This window comes from Dipodomys ordii, unplaced genomic scaffold (assembly GCF_000151885.1).
Source record: "Dipodomys ordii isolate 6190 unplaced genomic scaffold, Dord_2.0 Scaffold36, whole genome shotgun sequence".
NCBI classification, from domain to species: domain Eukaryota; kingdom Metazoa; phylum Chordata; class Mammalia; order Rodentia; family Heteromyidae; genus Dipodomys; species Dipodomys ordii.
The window spans coordinates 1,067,573-1,088,823 of record NW_012267252.1 but is presented as its reverse complement, the minus strand read 5'-3'; the positions used below and the strand labels follow the sequence as shown (position 1 = coordinate 1,088,823).

The window sequence follows — 21,251 nt, the reverse complement described above, 5'->3', positions numbered from 1 at the left end:
CTGTGGCTCAAGTGGTAGAGTGCTAGCCTTGAGCTGAAGAGCTGAGGGACAGCGCCCAGGCCCAGAGTTCAGGCCCCACGACCGGACCCAAAAAAAAAAAGTCTCACAGATTTTCCTGCTCAGGTGGCTTCAAACCACAATCATCAGATCTTAGCCTCCTGAGTGTTTTTACACTCTCATTCAGCAACGGAGGAGAGTTCTAGTGTTCACATTCTTAAAGGTATTTTTTGTTGTCAGTGTTCTAGATTTCAGCTATTCTAGTAGATGTGTGGTTGTGTCTCATTGTTGTTCTAATTTGAATTTTCCTAATGACATATGAAATGTATCAGTTTTCATGTACTATTTGCCGTCTGTATATAGTGTCACACACACACAGACACAGACACACACACACAGACACACACACACAGACACACAATCTTGAATGTAGTTTTACCAGGAGGCCTGCCAACAGTAGACTGTGGAAGAGCCCCTGCTTTGATGGGTTTCAGCATCTGAGCCATACCCCACATGTCTGCACATTCCTGCTGTCCATTCCAAACCTGGAAGCTCTAAGCTTTGTAGTACAGGTGTTGGCTATGGTATTGATTTGGAAACTGATCTAAGTCTTGTTGAAAATATTTGTTTCTCACTGTTGCTGGCAGAAGAGGGATATTGTCTAGACATGACCCTGATACCTTGTGGCTTTCTGGAGATTTCTTATTTTTTGTTCTGAGTAGGTAGCTTCTTCTTGACCTCCCTTTCCTTGTTTACCCTTCATCCCTTCAGAAGTTCTGACAGGAAGTTTCTAGAAGTCAATTGGTTGAGTACAGACTGGTTGGCTTCAAACTTTTTGTCTTCCCCTCCACATTGTTCTTTTGCAGTCACCCTACTCTGAGCGCTACATGGTGGTTGATTTTTCTCCACTGGACCGACTTTTGTAACTTCCAGAGTTACTTTCTTCAGCTTGAATTTGTGTGACTTCATAGATATCTCCTGGGTGTGATGGTTGGGGCTCTGGTGCAGAGAAGCATGCCCACCATCTCTCCTTCCTTCCATTCCCATTCAGTTGTGTCTTCCATTCTGCAGATTCTGGCTGTGACTCAGTTACCGACACTGAGCCTGAGGACGAGAAGGTCCTTCCCCACTCCAAGCAACTGAGCCTGCCATCGGAGACCACGCCAGGGAACCTGATGGTGGTGCAACCGGATCGGATTCGCTGTGGGGTAGGTATTCTGGAGGTGGAGGTGTCTGGTAGATCCACTGTCAGAACAGGGGCTTTGCAAATGGACACCTCTGTTTGAGTAAAGAAGGAAGTTCTTATATTGAACCTCACTGAAGTTATAGTCATCCCTTGGGGCTTCCTGTGTGGATTCTCATTACCTTGGCTTTGAACACACCTTTAAGCCAAAAGGAAATGAGCCAGGAGTATAGCACACCATCGATCTCAAACTTCTATTTCATTGGTTAATAACATAGAACATGAGAGAGGCCAGCACACATGAACATTACCAGATACTTACACCACCTTGCAGTAGAAGTAGAAGGAAGAAGTAAGGCGTGCTGGGAGCTTGCTTCTATGTTAGTTGATCACTAGCCTGGCCCGAGGGAGTGCTTTGAAGCTTGATGGCTGCAACTCACTGTCCAATATCTCTTGCTAAAAGCATGGATAAATGCCCCGTGACTAACACTTTTAGAGGGGGGCATATAATAGGTGACTTGAATGTCATGACCTAGTGAGCCACTGGCATTTGAATCCTGTCAGGTGAACACGTTTTCCATTTTCTTTCCTTTCCTGAGAAGAAATGTGTGGTGTTTCTGTTAGTCTGGAGAATTAAAATGCTTTCTTTGTTGATACAAGTCCTTTGCTAAACTTTACTGTAGGCTCCTGGTACATCTGACATGAGAGCCTGGGCCATGTGGAGTGTGGGAACTGGCACATGTGAGTGTTTTTCTGGAAGCTGAGGACACTAGACATGGGGCAAGGGCCTCCCATATGGGAGTTTCCAATTGCTTCTTTGGACTCCATTTGACTCATAGGCATGTTTAGCTTGGACTTAACAGTGTTTTAAGTATTAGACATCAAATCTGTCTTTCCAGCTTCCAGAATCTGAATCTGGTATTAGTAGGTCTGAGTCACTAGCTAGGGCTGAGTGCCCTTTGGTTGGTATACTCTTCCTCCAGTGTCTGGTCCCCATAATTCTCTGTTGTTTGTTTGTTTGCTTGTTTTTGTGGGTCATGGGGCTTGAACTCAGGACCTGGGCATTGTCCCTGAGTTTTTTCACATAAGGCTAGTGCTCTACCACTTTGCGTCACAGAGTCACTTCCAGTTTTCTGGTGGTTAATTGGAGATAAGAGTGTTATAGACTTTCCTGCCCAGGCTGGGAACTATGATCCTTGATCTATGGTCCTCAGATCTCAGCTCTTAAGTAGCTAGGATTACAGACATGAACCACAGAGGCAGCCTCTCTGTTCTTTATAATCGGCCCATTTCCCACTCTCCCCTCCTGGCTTGGCCTGGCCTGGCCTGACCTGTGTGGATATTTCACTTTCCCATGACTGAATCTTATCTTCCCCATCACCTTCTGCTGAGGTTACAGGGTGCCTGTGTTGGATGGTGTTTGAAACCAAAGCATACTGAGTCTAGCTGGTCTGGGCCATCCTCACTAGAGAGATCTCAGGTTTGGGGAGCTGAGGACACCAGAGCCTAGTAACCTAAGAATCCAGAAGGGAAAGAGACCATGACCTGTATCCTGTTCCAGGCCCAAACCACTGTGTACATCATTATGAGATGTAAGTTGGATGACAGGGTGTCGACGGAAGCCGAGTTCTGTCCTGAGGATTCTCCATCGGTCAGAGTGGAAGCCATACTAGAGAATGAGTACACAATTTCCGTGAAGGCTCCTGGTAAGCAACCCCATGGTAACAGGATAACCAGATGCTTAATTCCTTCTGAAATAGTGCTGAGCTATAACTTATCAATAAGCTATACCACCAGCAGCATGAGGCCTTGGCACTTTCATTTTGCCAATGTGGTTTAGTTTTGAGCCCATTATTTTAATTGTATTTCCTTGATTACGAGGAAGGTTAAGTGTTTTTCCATGTTCTCTACTTGTTGCATTTCCTCTTTTATGAATCGAATCTTTGTGGTTTTGTGTATTTTTAACTTATTTCTTTCCCCCTCAAAACCCCTTCCGGTGGTATAGACTTCACATGTAGTATTGACAGCAGCAGAGCGAGAGAGTCTGCTCACCCAATGAGGTAGAAACAGTGTCACCTCACAGGATCTCTCACCTTTGGCAGCCACTGGTCTTTATAGAAAGTTCCTTAAGTCACGTTTTCCTTGAAGTCCCTGGCCAACAGAAAAACAGATGCAAATCCCTCAAAACTTAAATTACAGACTGAGTGAGAAGAGCTGCTCTGCAATGTGTTGGCTTAGTCACCTTCTCCTTCCACCCTTCCCTCATCTCCCACCCCAGCTCATCTCCAAGGACTTTCTTCCACGACTTATTTTTTTCCTACCAGATGGATCATCTCTATCCAGGAAGCCTTGTCATTGGATCTTTGATCTTCCTGGGCATTTTATATAGTATCTTTTCTTCTGTTCAGACCTTTCATCTGGGAATGTTTGTCTGAAGATATATTCTGGTGACTTAGTGGTGTGTGAAACCATTATCAGCTATTACACTGACATGGAAGAAATTGGGAATTTATTGTCTAATGCTGCAAATCCCGTGGAGTTCATGTGTCAGGTAAAGATGCTGAATGGCGATCTGAGCTTTTAGGGGATGCATGTTTTGCCGTGGCTTTTCAGCCTTCAATCTGCCGGGCAGGAGACAACTAGATTTAAAACTATCTTCACCATTTTTTTCTTCCAAATTTAATTTAGGCCTTTAAAATTGTGCCATACAACACAGAAACTCTGGATAAACTGCTAACAGAATCCTTGAAAAACAACATCCCTGCAAGCGGACTGCACCTCTTTGGAATCAACCAGCTAGAAGAAGAAGATATGATGACAAGTAAGTCAACAATCAAATATCAAGACTAGCCAGCAGGGGGCAAATTGCAGCCTATGGTACCAGCATCCAGTCAAGTTCCTACTGCTGCTGCCTGCTCTACAGTCTATCCTGTGAGAAAGAGCTATGCTTTCTAGGGTAGCTAGAGATTCTTCTCTACAATTCTTGATTATAGCCATGCATTGCTTAACAATGTGGATGCCTTCTGAGAAATGCAGTTAGGCAATTCATCTTTGTGTGAGCCTCATACAGTGTGCTTATACAAACCCAGATGGTATAGCTTGCTGCATGGCTAGGCTATTAGGAACATAGGAAAGGTGAACAAAATGGCAGGAGATTAAATCGAGCACAAGAGAGCATGATGCAATGAGGAGTCACCGTGAACACAACAGAGACAAGTCTGCTGCCCATGTAACCCAGTGTACTATTTTACAGTACATTTTAAAAATGAGTAGCAGAACAGCCGGGCGCCGGTGGCTCACGCCTGTCATCCTAGCTACTCAGGAGGCCGAGATCTGAGGATTGCCGTTCAAAGCAGCCCAGGCAGGAAAGTCCATGAGAACTTATCTCCAATTAACCAACAGAAAACCAGAAGTAGCACTTTGGCTCAAAGTAGTAGAGCACTAGCCTTGAGCTGAAGAGCTCAGGGACAACACTCAGGCCCAGAGTTCAAGGACCATGACTGAAAAAAAAAAGAGAGAGAGAGAGTAGTAGAATAGTCTAAAATAATGATTTAAAAGCATAGGCTCAAAGCATGGGTCAAGTGGTAGAGCACCTGTATAGCAAGTGTAAAGCCCTGAGTTCAAATCCCAGTACCACCAAGAAAATAATTTTTGTAGTTTAATAAATCCATAAACCAGTAACTTTATCATTTGCTTTTTTTAAAATGCCAGTCCTGGGGCTTGAACTCAGGGCCTAGGTGCTGTCTCTTTGTTTTCTCAAAGCTAGCACCCTACCACTTGAACCACAGTTCCATTACCAGCTTTTTGGTAGATAACTGGAGATAAGAGTCTCACAGGCCTTTCTGCCCAGACTGACTTCAATCTATGATCCTCAGATCTCAGCCTCCTAAGTAGCTAGGATTTCAGGTATGGCCACCAGCACCCGCTTCATTTACTATCCTTTAGTATTATATGCTGCACAAGCTGTAATGCTATGCTTTTATAGGACCGGGAGCCAGGTGGGTTGTTCATACCAGCACCATCACAGCATCGCAGGAATGTGTCGTGCTGTGATATTACAATGACTATAGTGTCACTAGGGGTTGGGAAACTTTTAGCTTCATTTCAATCTTACAGGACTTCTAACAACAGAAGTTGTTATTAGGCAAACATGGATGAACCTCCACATAGGGCTTCCACTTTCCCATTTGTCTTCTAGATAGAGTTTAAACCCCTCAGCCTGAAATCAAGCCCTTTCCACCCCCCCCACTCCCCACCCTACCCCCATAGGTTGCCACCTTCACCTGTAGTTTAATAAATCCATAAACCAGTAACATTATCATTTACTTTTGTTTTTAATGCCAGTCCTGGGGCTTGGCTTCTCTGCACTGCAGCAGGTCTGAACTCTCACCTGTGTCTTGCTGCTCTACTCATAACAAAGCAGTTTCATTGTCCCTGTCTTGGTGGCCATTTACCTGACTACCTTCTTTTTACCTCCTTGTAGCAACTTAGGTAGCACTTTCCCAGTTCCACCACCTGCTCTGGCCTCCCTTGGCCTATTAGGGCCTCTGACTCCCAGAGCTGTGTGTCTTTTTTGCTATGTTGTCAGCACACTGAGGGGGTGGCTCTGTTCCCAAGGGGCTGGGTCCTTCTATGCTCTAAACAAATATTTGTCCCAGTTGGGAGCAGCAGGACCTTGTGTACATGGGGCATGGCCAGAATTGGGACAATCACACCACTTGCATGAAGACAGTGCTGGGTGCTCTGGACAGGATGCCTGTGGGCGTGTTCCTGTGGGCACCATTCCCCCGCTCACCACGGGACACTGCCTAATAGGACCTCTGCCTGCATTCCATCCATTCGAAGCCTTCTTTGGGCCTCTCTTTCTGGTTGCCTCTCCCCATGTAGTGTGCTTGCAATACTTCACATAGCTGCTTCTACTTTCCAATATTAAACTTGGGGTTCAGGGGAGAGCATTTCAATATATATCTATTTTCTTAACATACTTATTATGCAATTGAAAATACAAGCTGGAGGTGATAGGTTCTCTCTCTCTCTCTCTCTCTCTCTTTCTGTCTCTCAATCAGCAGAAAAATTTTAAAACATTCCAGGCTTTGCAGAGAAAAACAAAACATGACTCTTGCTGTACTTTGTGTGCTATGTAAACCCTTAGAAATCAGCACATTTTGGAGCTGAGGGGTATGGCTCAGTGGTAGCGTACTTGTATCTGGTAAGCTTAAGGCCCTGTTTTGATCCCATGCACATGTGTGTGAGTGCACATGTGTGTGAGTGCACATGTGTGTGTGCACGTGCACACACACACACACACACACCACCTTTTTTTTTTTTTTTGGGTCCGGTCGTGGGGCCTGAACTCTGGGCCTGGGCGCTGTCCCTCAGCTTTTCAGCTCAAGGCTAGCGCTCTACCACTTGAGCCACAGCACCACTTCCGGCTTTTTTTCTTTTTGCTTATGTGGTGCTGGGGAATCGAACCGAGGGCCTCATGCATGCAAGGCAAGCACTCTACCACTGAGCCACCTTCCCAGCCCCACACACCACCTTTTGAAAGACTACTATGTCTAAGGATTTTCCTAATCTGTTTAGAGACAGAAAGTAGGCTATCAGTTACTAGATCTGCTAATTAATTAAAATATGATTCCCTTTGTCATATGAGTAGATGATCCTCAGCAGTGCCTCACAGGAAGCTGTCAGATGTTAGGCCAACCAATAACTAATGACTGAGTGCCTACTGGATGCCTTGCTTAGGCCTGGTACCTTCATCTCTGTGAATAAAGGTGCCTTCATTCCTACCTGTCAATTAAATTCTCCTCTATACTTTTTCAGATCAGAGGGATGAAGAACTACCTACCTTGCTGCATTTTGCTGCAAAATATGGGCTGAAAAACCTCACTGCATTGTTGCTCACCTGCCCAGGAGCTCTTCAGGCATACAGCGTGGCCAATAAGCACGGCCACTACCCCAACACCCTAGCTGAGAAGCATGGCTTCAAGGACCTGCGGCAGTTCATCGATGAGTATGTGGTAAGGTCAAGGCAAGAGTGGTCTCCCCATTGGAGATGAACTGTGTGGTTCTAAGACTACCTTTCCATCAAAGATCTATAAGATTTAACCTCTAGGATGTCTTCATCTGCCTCTTCTGGCAACGGGCAGTGTATATGGAGGGCCCCGGAAATGGAGATGAGCCCTGAAGTCACGTAGTCTTGGGACCCAATTCTTGTATATACTTGGTAACCAGGTGACTTTGGGGAAAACACCTATTTTGCCTTGTTTCCTCAAATGTTGAAAGATCCTACTAGTTCTACTCAGAACTGTTTTGAGGATAAGATGAAGTAATGTATGTGAAACATTCAAGTTAAAGAATTGACCTCAACAAGAATTGACAAGGAGGGGCTAGGAAGGTGGCTCAGTGGTAGAGCGCTTGCCTTGAATGCCTGAGGCCCTGGGTTTGATTCCTCAGCACCACATAAACAAAAAAGAAAAAAGCCAGAAGTGGCGCTGTGGCTCAAGTGGTAGAGCGCTAGCCTTGAGCTGAAGAGCTGAGGGACAGGGCCCAGGCCCAGATTTCAGGCCCCACGACTGGACCCCCCCCAAAAAAAAAAAGAATTGACAAGGACATTCATATAATGAGTCAGTTGAAGGTTGATGCGCCCAACCCACTTCCCCATTCTCCGACTCTATCAACCTCCAAGGTCTTTGGTGGAATGTTTTTAGCTTCCTTGACCATCTCAGGTCCAGGTGAATGGTATTAGGATTGGTTCTTCCTTATAGGGACCACGATGAGGATTTGGCACTGAAGGAATATCAGGGAATTCAACCATAAGACCTGATAACCACTGACTAACCTCTCTTTTTGACCCTCTGCCTGGGTCTGACCTCAAGACAAGTAGACACACCCAGCTCATCTGTACTGCTTGTCTTTCCTAGACCATTGACTTCTGGGTTCTTCTCTGAGTCTGACCTCACCCCATGCCTATGAGTTGTTCCATGCCCTAGTATTGCCTCTGTACTCTTGGAAGCAGCCACTCCTTGCTGGTTTTCTTCTTCCTTTGTAGACACACAAAGGGAGCACAGCAGGAGTCATGCTTTGTTTTTCTCTACAAAGCCTGGAGCACTTTAAAATGTTTCTGCTGATTGAGAGAGAGAGAGAGAGAGAGAGAGAGAGAATATCTACCCTCTCCAGCTTGTATTTTCAATTACATAATAAGTATGCTATGAAAATAGATACATAGTGAAATGCTCCCCCCTGAACTCTAAGTTTAAGATTGGAAAGTAGAAGCAGTTATGTGAATGATAGCAAGATGATAGCAGTGTGACCTTTATGACTTCTGATGTCCTTCTCAGGTATCTAGAAACTGAAGAAACTTCTAGAAACTGAGAGGCACTTGGAAGAGCCTGCCAGAGGGTCAAGGTTTGCCCTGAAGGTGTTCCCTGGAGATTGCTAGCTACATATGTGCAGGAACATTTTCATGCAACCTTATCTACCCCACTGCATTTCAGTGCGGCTGCGCATGAAAGGCCACAGCCTTTGTATTATTTGTTCCTTTTTAAAGATGTGGGATGTAGTAAAAAGTTCAATGCCAAGATTATATATAAGCTTTGTGCTCAAGCCCTAAGGTTTTCTAAGCTTAGTTTTTCCCTTTCTCAAGCAGTGTGGAAAGGCTGGAGTGAGATAACTTGTGAGCCTATACTTAGCATTGAACTTGACTCCTAAGAAACACTCATGAGGCAGTAATTTTTAAATTCCTATCCTCCAGTCACTGAACTAATTTAGTCAGTATTTCTTGAATGCATAAGACACATATTAGGGAAAGATAGGAAGATTAAGAAAAATAATAATGAGGCAAGAGAAGAAAAAAGGCATAAGCCTGACCTGAAGGAGTTCTTAGTCAGATAGGGAGCGCAGCCATACACAAGCAACTGTGCCTGGCTTCCTATGTCTGGCAGGCCACTCCGGCCCTGACGCAGCCCACTCAGCTAGGTGCCACAGCATGCCATGGGCCTATCTTCTCTTGCAGGAGACTGTGGACATGTTGAAGAGCCACATTAAAGAGGAGCTGATGCAGGGGGAGGAGGACAACGCTGTGTATGAGTCCATGGCCCACCTGTCCACAGACCTGCTCATGAAATGCTCCCTCAACCCGGGCTGTGATGACGAGCTGTACGAGTCTATGGCAGCCTTTGCTCCAGCAGCCGCTGAAGACCTTTGTAAGTAACCCAGGCCACTTCTGCTTCCATTCTTCTGCTGGTTCATAAAAGGGAAGTACCTTTCATCCAGAAAGATAAAGATTCTGTGTCATATAGTGTCACATTTGTAGTCATCTGCTGTGGCAAGCAGAATCCTCCAAACTTCCTCTGCTGTGACGGCTAGGAGAGTCTGCCTGGAAGTCATGAGTCTGATGACATGGCCTCAAGATAGACAAATTCAAACAGGGCTCGAAGCCCCATCAGCCCCAGTGGGTCTGTTTTATGACCATTTATAAGGTCTCCTTTACTATCCATCAGGAGATCCATGTATAATACAGCCCACTCTTAAAAATCAAATACATTGACCTAGCCAAAATGCAGAAGAGACGTAAGGGGAGGAGACATGTTTGGCATACCTGCCCATGATGGCATATGAAATCAGTCTCAGCTGCTCACTGACACATCTATTTTCTTTTTGATGACTCAAATGCTGCAAGTAACACTGGCATCAACACTTAGGTTTTCCTTACTGTTAAACAATTCTCCACAATTTCGTAGTAACTGAATTCCTGAAAAATTCACTGTATGCAAAAATAAAATGTGTTAATATATGAAATGGTGTAAGTTCTAGGCTCAGAAAATTATAAGCAGGTTTTCTAGAAGAGAGGAAGCAGTCTGAATTCATTGAGCTAGTGTAGAGTAAATTTACTTCCAAAATAGGCATCACAGCATGATTTTCCTTATAAACTATTTAACAGATGTTGCCCATTTTTTGTTATCTTATTTTTCTATTTAAAAAATAGTATATGTTTGTAAAAACCTTAAATAAGGGTGGATAAAGAGAAAAATTTAAATTGGAATAGAATTGAGTGATACAAGTTTCTATGATTTTCAACCATTATAACATTGGTAATAGTTTGGTAGGTATATTTTTTTCTGTCTTGATCCTTATATCCACTGATATTAGATTAGAAGACACGTACACATCTATACAGAATTGTACAAATATGGGCACACATATCATGAGCAGTTTTTTTCCTAACATCTTCGTCTATCTAGAGGGTCATGGTGGATATATTTCTTTGTTGTAAAGGGCAGGGCTATCCCATACTTTGCCGGCTTATCTATTTGTCATTGTCTCTCCTGATAAATGTGTGATGATAATAATCAAAAACACTCTTGTAGCCAGGCACTGGTGGCTCACACCTGAAATCCTAGCTACTCAGGGGATTGAAATCTATGGTTCGCAGTTTGAAACCAGCCCAGGCAGGAAAGTCCGTGAGACTCATCTCTAATGAACTACTCAGAAAAGGCCGGAAGTAGCACTGTGACTCAAGTGGTAAAGCGGTAGCCTTGAGCAGAAGAAACTCAAAGACAGTGTCTAGGCTTTGAGTTCAAGCCCCAGGACAGTCCTCTCCCCCCCCAAAACAAACAAACCAAAAAAAAAAACATCAACAACAGGAAAAACACTCATAGATCTTCAGAACATCCTCTAGGGGCACTGTGCTACTCTTGAAAGTTGCTGTTTATTGTAAATGATGTTGGGTTTCAGTGTACATGCTGGTGGTGAGAACCACACAATGGGCTCTCTTACTAATGTTTACAGACATTCACTATCAGGTACTCAGCACTCCAAAGCTCTGCCACAAATTCACCCTCCTTCCCTCTGTGCCCAATTCATAGATTCTAGAAAGTCAAGACAAATATCCTCCAATGTCACTTCAAAACGGAAGGGCTTTCTGGAACGGCTACACTGAATACTGCTACCTTTTCAGGGCTAGTAGAGAAGTAAGCCTGTATGATGTGGGTGGTGGGTGTTAGGCATTTGCTAGTCTTGGAACATTCCTTTGGGATGAAGGGTGGGGTAAGCCCCTTTTAGCACCTAAGATGCAGACCAGAAGCATTAGTGGAAGCTCTTTCAGAATGAGCTATGGCCTGGCAGAGAGATGAGAAGCAAAGGCATTACCCCTACTATCCACAGCCTTTATCACATTGAATAATGAGATGCCTGCACTTTATGGAAGGGGAAATAGAGGCAACAGAGTGGTTAAACAATTTTCCCAAAGTCTCACAGACAGTAAATCTGACAGAGACTAGGTTTAGATTCATTTCTCTGTCTCTAGGATCATATTCTTTATCCCAGGCCAGAAGACTTCACCTAATATGGAGAATTTGGGTGCTGATTTTCTTTAGGAAACGCCTGTCCTCTTTAGCTGTATTTCCCTGGTGTATGGCTCCAGAAATAAGATAAATGAAGCCACCTCTGGCAATGGATAATGGCCATGGTAGTGTTGTGTGTAATTCCAGCACTGGGGTAGGCAGAGGCAGGAAGAAGGGAGGAGGATGGACTAGACTAGGCTACACAAACAGCAATAACCACCACCAGCACACACACACACACACACACACACACACACACACACACACACAACCCCCATCACTCTCTGGCGCCCCCTGCCTTGGTTTATCCAATCATCCTCATACCCAGCTTACATTTCTAGAACATCTACTTGCCTTTCCTGGGTGTACAGTTCTTTCCTGGGGATACATGGCCAAAGACTAGTCCTTTCTATTGTTGAACAGGGACTCTTTCAGAAAAGAATACTTGGAAAACTACCAAGACCCACTGGGAATCCAGAGAGTGTGCATCCATTCTGCCCTGTCCTGTAGTTATAGAAATAGCTCCAGAAGTGTTGAACAATCAAGGTTAAATGCCCACTTCACTGGCAGGGAGAGTTGACAAGTCTTCATACTTGTTAGCCCCTGGATTCTTCAGCTCAGGGATTCCTCCATTACCTGGCTGGAATCCAGCAGAGAATGCTAAAGGTGTTCCTGCCATCACACGTCATCTGCAGGTCCCCTCAACAGAAGAAACAGCAGCAGAATACTATGGGCTAGACTACCCACGGGCATATGGAGAGGCATGCTATAGAATATGTTGTTGTTTGGATGGAGAATGAAACCCGGAACATTTTTTTTTTATTTGCCAGATCATGCAAATCTGAATTTTCTGACTGTAGACATGATTTGGTTTGTGATTGTTGCTATTCCTGTTTCTCTTGGGTTTAGCTTGGACAAAGACTGTCCGACTGATGCAGCAGCTTGGGCATGGGGAAGAATCATTCATTTTACTGACAGCGCCTGTCTATGTGTGGAGGTGGCCTGGGTCAGAAGGAAGCAGGATAGAAAACAAACTGATACATAAGATGCGTATTGCGACTTTACCCAGAGCAGTGATAACTCAGAGTCTCTGGCAGTCCTTTGAAGTCCACTGACTGCCTTTATCTCTGCTGTCTTATTGGACTGTCCTTGGGCTTGGTAGATAGAATTAGCTACATTTTACAGGGTAAATAGTGAAGCCTCCAACATTTAGTAGCATTCTTAAGTCCTATCAAGGCAGGACTGGATCAGGAATTGGAGTCTTTGCTTTTGCCACCAGCAAGTCTGTCTGCTGCCCCTCTGAGGTCGAGATGCCTTCCTGGCCACCCTGCTGGGGTCTGCATTTGCCCACCCTGGGCTGGGCACTTGTCAGGAGCTATTTCTAAAGTCTAAGAAGATGAAGGTTATTTACAGACACCCTGCATGATGACAACTCTTAAAAGCTGAAAGTCATCATATTAGGTACCCAGGGTTATATCTACTGTCACTCATCCATTTAACTCAAGGGGCAAGCATTAGAGTGCAAGGCTTTTGGCCAATTCCTTACCACTACCTAGGAGATTCCCTAACTGGTTTTGAGGCAAATCTGCCTCTTTCTGGCTTAAGTTTGGGTCCCCTTCACCAAAGGGAAACTCAAACAACCACTGAATAGGGAGGTTATAGTGTTGAATGTAGGGGAGCTGGGAGGAGATGTTAGGGTCTAACCCTAAGATTTTATGATTTTTTTTTGCCAGTCCTGCAGCTTGAACTCGGCCTGGCAACTGTTCCCGAGCTTCTTTTTCTCAAGGCTGGCACTCTACCACTTGAGCTACAGCACCACCACTTTCGTCTTTTTCTGTTACTGTGGTACAGAGGAATCGAACCCAGGTTTTCGTGCATGCTAGGCAAGCACTCTACTACTAAGCCAGATTCCCAGCCCAGATTTTCTGATTTTGACCCAGTCTAGTCTCCACCTGAACTTGTGTGAGCACACACACACACACTCTCTCTCTCTCTCTTTCTCTGTCTTTAGTTTAGATATGCTGCCACCAGGTGGTGGTAACTACGTGTCTTTTTTTTTTTTTTTTTTTAATCAGACCTTCACCTTTGCTCCCAGTTCTCTTGAGATTTTTTTTTTTTAAATTCAGGCCCTACAAATTTAAACAATTAGCTTCTCTACATAGGAAAGCAATGCCTCTATTAAGGAGATGTTTATGCAAACAGTGAATAAAAATCAAGGCAAACCTCTCTTGGAAGTGTTTCCTTGGTTAGTTCTTTTGTCTCTGCCCTTACCTTTGTAAATAATGTGCAGGTCCTAGTGGTCATTTGATTTCGATTACTTGTTTCATTTGAAAGCTTTAGCTAGTAACCAGTCATTTGTCTGAGGCTCTGGTAAGGAGGTTGTGGGAGCTAGTGCAGGCAGGCCCTTTTCCAGGCTGTTTCCAAGGCAATTCACTGGTGGATTGTAGTTTGCTTACATATCTCACAGGCTTATCTTTCTTCCATAATAGAAGGGAGCCAGAGGAGTAGTATTCTGCTACAAGAAACTGCAAATGCTCAAGGGTCTCTCTAATGAGACCGGAGTGCTCTTCAGTTTCATGTTACCCTAGATAGAAGTTTTCCTTCCACCCCCTACCCCCAGCCCTCCCTCATAGTTCTGTAGCAGCTCAGGTTTGCATGTGGCAAAGAGCTGCCTTGCCCATAGCTAACTGGTTGGCTTCCTCTGCAGTCTCCTTAGTAACTAGGATCTTGTTACAGATTTTCTCCAGGAGTTCATGGCTTCTTTATTGGAATGTTCTGATTATAGCCCCCTCTAAGAGCAAAGTCCTCCTAGGCTGGGGAGCACAGTTAGGTACTATGAGTAACCCACAGCACAGCTCCCCACAGATCTGAATCTAAGCAAAATCATTAAGTGACTGGTTTGCTTCTGCAACATGTTGCCTATCTTGTCTGCAACTTTTCCTTCAGGACCCTTCCTTCCTGTGGCTGTAGAGGCTCTGTCCTCTTCTGGCTATTCTTTTGGGGAAGATTCTGGTAGCACTGGGTCAAGGCTGGTGGTATACCAGCTAAGAGAGAGCTCCCACAGAAGCACGGCTGTGACTCAAAGAGGTTTATTTCCCAATGCTGTCACTCCTGTGGAAGTGCAGCCCTGTGTTAGGGACTTAGACAGTTAATGAAGACAATGGATTGAATGTTTTAAGTCAGTAAGATGAAAATCCTCACCACCACCAGCCCTGCCTGTCTCCAGACCCACACATCTTATGGCTCTGTTTTCCTGGAGTCATTGTACAAGGGTCAGCTTGGACCCTGGTTACTTACGTGTTTCTCTGGTTAAGCTTCTGCTTAGGAAGTATGTCTAATGCCTTTGAATCATCTCTAGTGCCTAGTGCAGTGCTGTTTACAACAGGTGTTCACCTGGTTCTTGAATTCAAGGTACTAGGGGGGGAAATAAGACGTAACCCTAGACTTTGTGGAAGTCTATGGGAAGTCTTTGTGGAAGGTATGGGATACTTTATGGATATTCCGATGCCAATTATTCACTTTACTGACAGGTAGTTATGAGCCATTGGCTCATATGGGACGTGTCAGAAGGACAGTAAACTCCTGAGGCTGCTCCAGGCTGCCTTTTCTGTCCTGTCCCCAGGCGATCTCTGCTCCTCCTGCCTATATTGCTCTTCTTTTTCCTCTGCTTGAGTAATGCCAGATTCCCTCACAGAGCCCAAACACCACCATATGCATGCATTCATTTCTTGATGTTATCATTAGTTTATGCATTCACTCATTCATCCATTCAGTACATACTTATCACACCTTTCCTAAATCCAAGTCATATGTGCCTGGTGGTGAGCAGTTAGTAGGCAAGCTGGCATGATCCCATGCTTCTGGAGTTTATATTCTACTGGAAGATCTCAGTAATAAACAAAAATACCTGGTAGTTAAATATATATATCCACACACTGTGGCAGTGCCATGCACTGGAGGAAAAGGATGCTCTGCTTTGAGAATGCAGACAAGGATCACATGGCTTAGCAGGTTGCAGTCCTCCGACTCCGTTACAGATGTGTCCCAGGCACTAGTTCCTTCATGGAGCAGGATTTATGTGTCAAGTAAGAAAACCATGGAGCAGACTTGTTTCTCCTAATCTTTCCATTCCTAACCCTTCTTTTTTTTATTGCCAAAGCCAGCCATCACTTCTTAGCTCTTCTTAGCTCCTCTGATTTCAGATTGCCTTTCCGTGTGTGTGTGTGTGTGTGTGTGTGTGTGTGTGTGTGTGTGTGTGTGTGTGTGTGTGTGTGTGTGTGTGTGTGTGTGTGTGTCTATCTCTGTCTTTCCTATTACTTCTCCATCTGGGTATGATAAAGTTGGTTTTTATTGACTTTGTTAGTTAAGCCATTCCATTATATTTGGGTGTTAATGAAGCCAACCAAGTTTCAAGTCATCATCAGATGTGTTTTTCTTGCTGCTCCTTGCTCTTCAGTTCTTTCTTTTTGGCTACAAAAGATAGTTACTAGTCTGTTGGCCTTTCTTTTTTTTCTCTTGGTCATGGAGCTTAACCTCTGGGCTTGGGCACTGTCTCTCAGGTCTTCAGCTCAAGGCTAGTGCTCTACCATTTGAGCCACAGCACTACTTGCAGTTTTCTGGTGATTTATTGGAAATAAGAATCTCATGGACTTTCCTGCCCTGGCTGGTTTTGAACCATGATCCTCAGATTTCAACCTCCTAAGTAGCTAGGATTACAGGCATGAGCCACCGGTGCCCAGCCTGTTGGCCTTTCTCAAAGAACTGTCTTTCAGTAGATGACATTTGATTATATTACACACTCAGGCTGTGTTCTGCATTAAATTAATCACCTATGATCTGTAGCTAATGCTAAATGGTCTAGATTTATGTCCCATGAGAAGACTTCTATAGGGGATCTTTGGGAATGCGTTATCTTTAAATCAGGTGCCCTCTAAGGTGTTTTCTCATCTTGCAATCTGTTCATGGTCTAATTCAAACTGTTCTTGCCCTCTAAGGTGCTCTTTCATCTTGCATTGTGGAAATGGATCATTGCTGACCAACTCAAGGTCTGCCACTGCTCTTTCAGGAGGAGGCTGTGACTCAGAGGCTTCTCATTGTTATTGTTTTTCTCTGCTGAAATGAAAGAACTTTGTACCTTCTTCTTTAGGCTAGTAGGTTTCTATGCCTTTCAGTTTATTTTTAACTTACAAGTGATGAAGGTCAAGTGCTTGGAATCTGAAGTGCAAACCACGAGCATCCAAGAATACAGGGATTTGTTGTCACTGCTTCCTTCAAAAAATACCCTTTGTCTGGAAAAATACCCTTTGCCTTCAGAATTTATTATGTATTCCATCACTCCTGTGCAATTCATTGTCCTTCTGGGTTATATGTATATAAAGAGTTGTCAAGTCCACACGAGAATTGTCAACATTCAGGTACACACAAAGAATCGTTAAGAGGTCCTATTACTTACTGATTCCAAACAACTAGAAAAATTTAAATGTATTATTATAGAAGTAATATCTGAGCTGAGGGCTTGTGGCTCACTCCTGTAACCTTAGCTACTCAGGAGGCTGAGATCAGAGAGTCACTGTTTAAAACCAGCCCAGGCAGTAAACTCCATGGGACTTTTATCTCCAGTTAACCACCATAAAGCCAGAAATGAAGCTGTGGTTCAAGTGATATAGCACCAGCCTTGAGCATAAAAAGCTAAACAAGGCCCTGAGTTCAATCCCCAGCATTAGAACACACACACAAAAGTAATATCTGTATTAGGACTGCCTAATACAGGTATGATATATTAGAAAATAATGCTTTAAAGTATATTTTGTTATCTTTAAGGTAGTTGTACCAGTTGCCATTCAACAAAGCAGCTTATGAATACAATGGTTTTACATTTAATTTTACATGCCAATGCCAGTTGGGCCAGTTTGGAGTACCGGGGTATTGAGAAAGCTGTGATCAATTAACAATGCTTTCTGTGAATACCTACAGAGAGAGGTGTGGAGACCCTGGTGTCTAGCTGCTGTTAACAGGCCCAACTCAAAAATTTACATATGTTATAAAGTATATTGAATCTCTTTCTTTGTAATGTAAAAGGAAAGAAAATTATTTTAAGCCATTTTTCCTAAAGTAGCACACATATCCAGAAGACCCCACGGAGACCAGATCTGCACCAGGATAGGCTGCCCAGGCTGTGTGAACTTGGTGGTTTCCTATCCCCTTGTCTCCTTATCCTCTTATGGGAAGCTGACAGTGTCTAGCATGTGGTTCCTTCTGGCCACATGTGTAAATATGCTAGATTAGTGGTAAAGGGGAAATGAGTTAAGATTGCTAACAGACAACCTTGAGACTAGGAAAATATCCTAGATTTGCTGGCGTGGTCAATGTAATCCTAAGGGTCCTTAAAAGAGGAACCTACAATTTCTGGCTTGACACTGCTGGCTTTGAAGATGGAAGAAGAAGCATGCAGGTGTCCTCTCAAAGCTGCAAAGAGACAGATGCTTCTATGAACTTCCTGAAAGGGAATGTACCCTGAGAAACTTTCATGTTCACTCAGTGGGATCCATTTCAGACTGCTGGACTATAGAACTATTAGATGAGAAAGTTATGCTGTTGTAAGTGGTAATCGGTCATAGCAGCCATGGAAAACTAACATGCCCACAAAGTTGCCTCAACATAGTAATATAAAATGATGACCATGAGTACTTGGGGCCTGGCACTATAACTAAGCATTGTCTAAGCCTGTCTCAACTGGCCCATCCTAGAAGCAGGAAGGGAGGTGGTTTAATCCCTGCTTTACAAAGGAGGTTATAGAGGCTTATCAATTGACTTGCCTAAGGAAACAGAACTTGTCAGAGTTGGAGCTGGAATGTGAAGCTGGAGCTCCAGAATAGCAAAGTCCATACTTCTGGCTAGGATGTCAATCTGCACAGTTATTTAGTAACCAGTGTTCTGGGCTTCTATTGTGTGGGCTCAGCTTCTCTGACTTACTTATGTTTGCCCTGAATGTAGACTGTTTCGTTGGCAACAGCCCTCATCAGTGCCTTACTTGCCTTCTCCTGTATTTGTATACCCCCTTCTTCCTCTTCCCTGCACCCTTGCCTAATCATGGCTGTTAGCTCTGTGGTATATCCTCCAACTCTAGGTCTGTCTCTAAGATCAGACTTTACCTGTGATCCTAGCTGTGCTAAGTGGACCAGCAGGGACTGAAGAGCTGCTAGTACTGCCTTAAGGCATTGGTTCTTTGCTAAGCCCACTAAAAATGCATGTGCCTAGGAAAGTGCAAAGCATATGGACACAGGGTCTTTAAAGTCTAAGCTGTAGTACAGTCTTGGCAAAAGAGACAAGGAAGCTTGAACTCAGAGCCACCATTAAAAAAAGCCTCACTAGCCGCATTTGTGAGTCAGGGTTCCTAACTTTGTTTTTAGTCATGGGGCTTGAACTCAAAACTTACAGTGTCTCTGAGCCTTTCTGCTCAAGGGTAGCACTCTACCACTTTGAGCCACAGCTCCACTTTCAGTTTTCTGGTGGTTAGTTGGAGATAAGAGTCTCATGGACTTTCCTGCCAAATCTGGCTTCAAATCTGATCCTCAGATCTCAGCTTCCTGAGTAGCTAGGATTATCGGCATGAGCCACAGTGCAAAAGAGCTCAGGGGGGGCTGGGAAGGCGGCTCAGTGGTAGAGTGTTTGCCTTGCATGCCTGAGGCCCTGGGTTCGATTCCTCAGCCCCATATAAGCAAAAAGGAAAAAGCCGAAAGTGGTGCTGTGGCTCAAGTGGTAGAGCGCTAGCCTTGAGTTGAAGAGCTGAGGGACAGTGCCCAGGCCCAGAGTTCAAGGCCCCACGACTGGACCCCCCCCCCAAAAAAAAGAGCTCAGGGATCATGACCAGGCTCTAAGTTCAAGACCCATGACTGACGAGAAAAATAAATTTAAAAAAGATATATGGGTAAATGAGCTAAGCAGACATTTCTCAAAAGAAAATACAAAAATGTCCATAAAAAATGCTCAATATTACTAATCAGGAAAATGCAAATCAAAACCCCATTTGAATAAATATGATAAACAATACTAAAAAATAAATTCTGGCAAGGATTTGGGGAAAGGAGAACTGTTAGATTCTGTTTATAGGAATGTAAGTTATTGTAGCCATTATGGAAAACGGTATGTGGGGGGTTCCTCAGAACAAAAGCAAACCAAACAAAAAACCTAAAATAGATCTGCCATATGATCCAGCAATTGCACTTCCAAAGCACATGAAATCAGTCTGTTGAAGAGGCACTTGATTTCTCATTTCCTGCAGTGTTAGTCATGACTGTCAAGGCATAGAGGTGTCTTATCAGTGGATGAATAAAGAAAGAAAAGGTGTCCTAAATGCACAATGAAATATTACTGATCTATGAGAAGAATGAAATCCTGTCATTGTGACAACATGGGTGGAACTGGAAGGACTATGTTGAGGGAAATATTCCTGGCACAAAAGGAACAAGCCTCCATATTGTCACTCCCATGTATAAGTTACAGCAGTTGATGTCCTAGAATAGAGTGTGAAATGGTGATCACTAGAGGATAGAAAGGAAGGAAGTGGGGAAATGAGACAAAAGGAGACTAGATAATGGATTCCAAAATACAGTTATATGGGAAAAATGACCTCTGGCATTCTAGTTAGTAGAGTGGCCATAGTTTGTAACAATTTACTATACATTTTATGAAGAACAAAAGGAGTTCAAAGATTCCTAGAGTTCAAGCCTCAGGACTGGCAAAAAAAAAAAAAAAGGTGGGGAAGGTGTGTGTGCTTCCAACACAGAAATGATAAATGTTTAGAGGTAGAAATGCTGGGAAGTGGCTGTGGCTAAAGTGATAGACTGCTTGCCTTTAGCAAAACTCAGTGCCCAAGCCATGAGTTCAAGCCCCACAACCACCACAACCACCATCACCACCAACAAAAATATTTCTTTGCTGGGGATTTAGCTCAGTGGAAGAGCGCCTGCCTGGCGAGTACAAGCCCCTGAGTTCGGTCCTCAGCTCTGGGGGGTCAGGGGGGAAGCTATAAAAGAACTTTAGGGGTTGGGAAAGTGGCTCAGTGGTAGAGTGCTTGCCTTGCATGCACAAGGCCCTGGGTTTGACTCCTCAGCACCACATAAGTAGAAAAAGCCGGAAGTAACACTGGCTCAAGTGGTAGAGTGCTAGCCTTGAGCTGAAGAGCTGAGGGAGATCACCCAGAACTGAGTTCAGGCCCCCATGACTGACCAAAAAAAAAAAAAAAAGAAAGAAAGAAATGTTGTGACCTTATTTGATCACTACACTGTGTATGTGTGTATTAAATTGATACTGTGATCCATAAATATATATAATATTTGTGTGTGTGTGTGTGTGTGTGTGTGTGTGTGTGTTGATCCTAGCTCTTAACTTACGGCCTAGACACTGTCCCTGTCCCTCAGTGTTTTTTTTTTCTCTCTCAAAGCTAGTGCTCTACCACTTGAGCCACACTTCCACTCTGGTTTTTTGTTGGTCAATTGGAGACAAGAGTCTCATGGACTCTGCTGCATGGGTTAGCTTTGAACTGTGATCCTCAGATCTTAGTCTCCTGAGTAGTTAGGATTAGAGGAATGCGTTACTTCTGCCTAACTAATATAAACGGTTATTATCTGCCAGCTAAAAAAATTTATGGTGCTAATGATAAAACCCAGGGCTTTGTACATGCTATTCAGTTGCTATACCACTGAATTACATCCTCAGACATACAATTT

At 43.9% G+C, this 21,251-nt stretch overlaps 1 protein-coding gene across 1 annotated transcript in view; it reads left to right on the top strand.

The window, feature by feature from the left end:
- Nucleotides 1-21,251, top strand: part of Pik3ap1 (phosphoinositide-3-kinase adaptor protein 1) — a 114,060-nt gene that overhangs the window by 56,522 nt on the left and 36,287 nt on the right. Inside the window, exons 3-8 of the mRNA XM_013017870.1 lie at nt 1,069-1,205; nt 2,742-2,886; nt 3,589-3,731; nt 3,869-4,001; nt 7,004-7,200; nt 9,195-9,384. Of these exons, the coding sequence (XP_012873324.1) occupies nt 1,069-1,205; nt 2,742-2,886; nt 3,589-3,731; nt 3,869-4,001; nt 7,004-7,200; nt 9,195-9,384 (945 nt within the window). The remainder of the gene's footprint in view (nt 1-1,068; nt 1,206-2,741; nt 2,887-3,588; nt 3,732-3,868; nt 4,002-7,003; nt 7,201-9,194; nt 9,385-21,251) is intronic.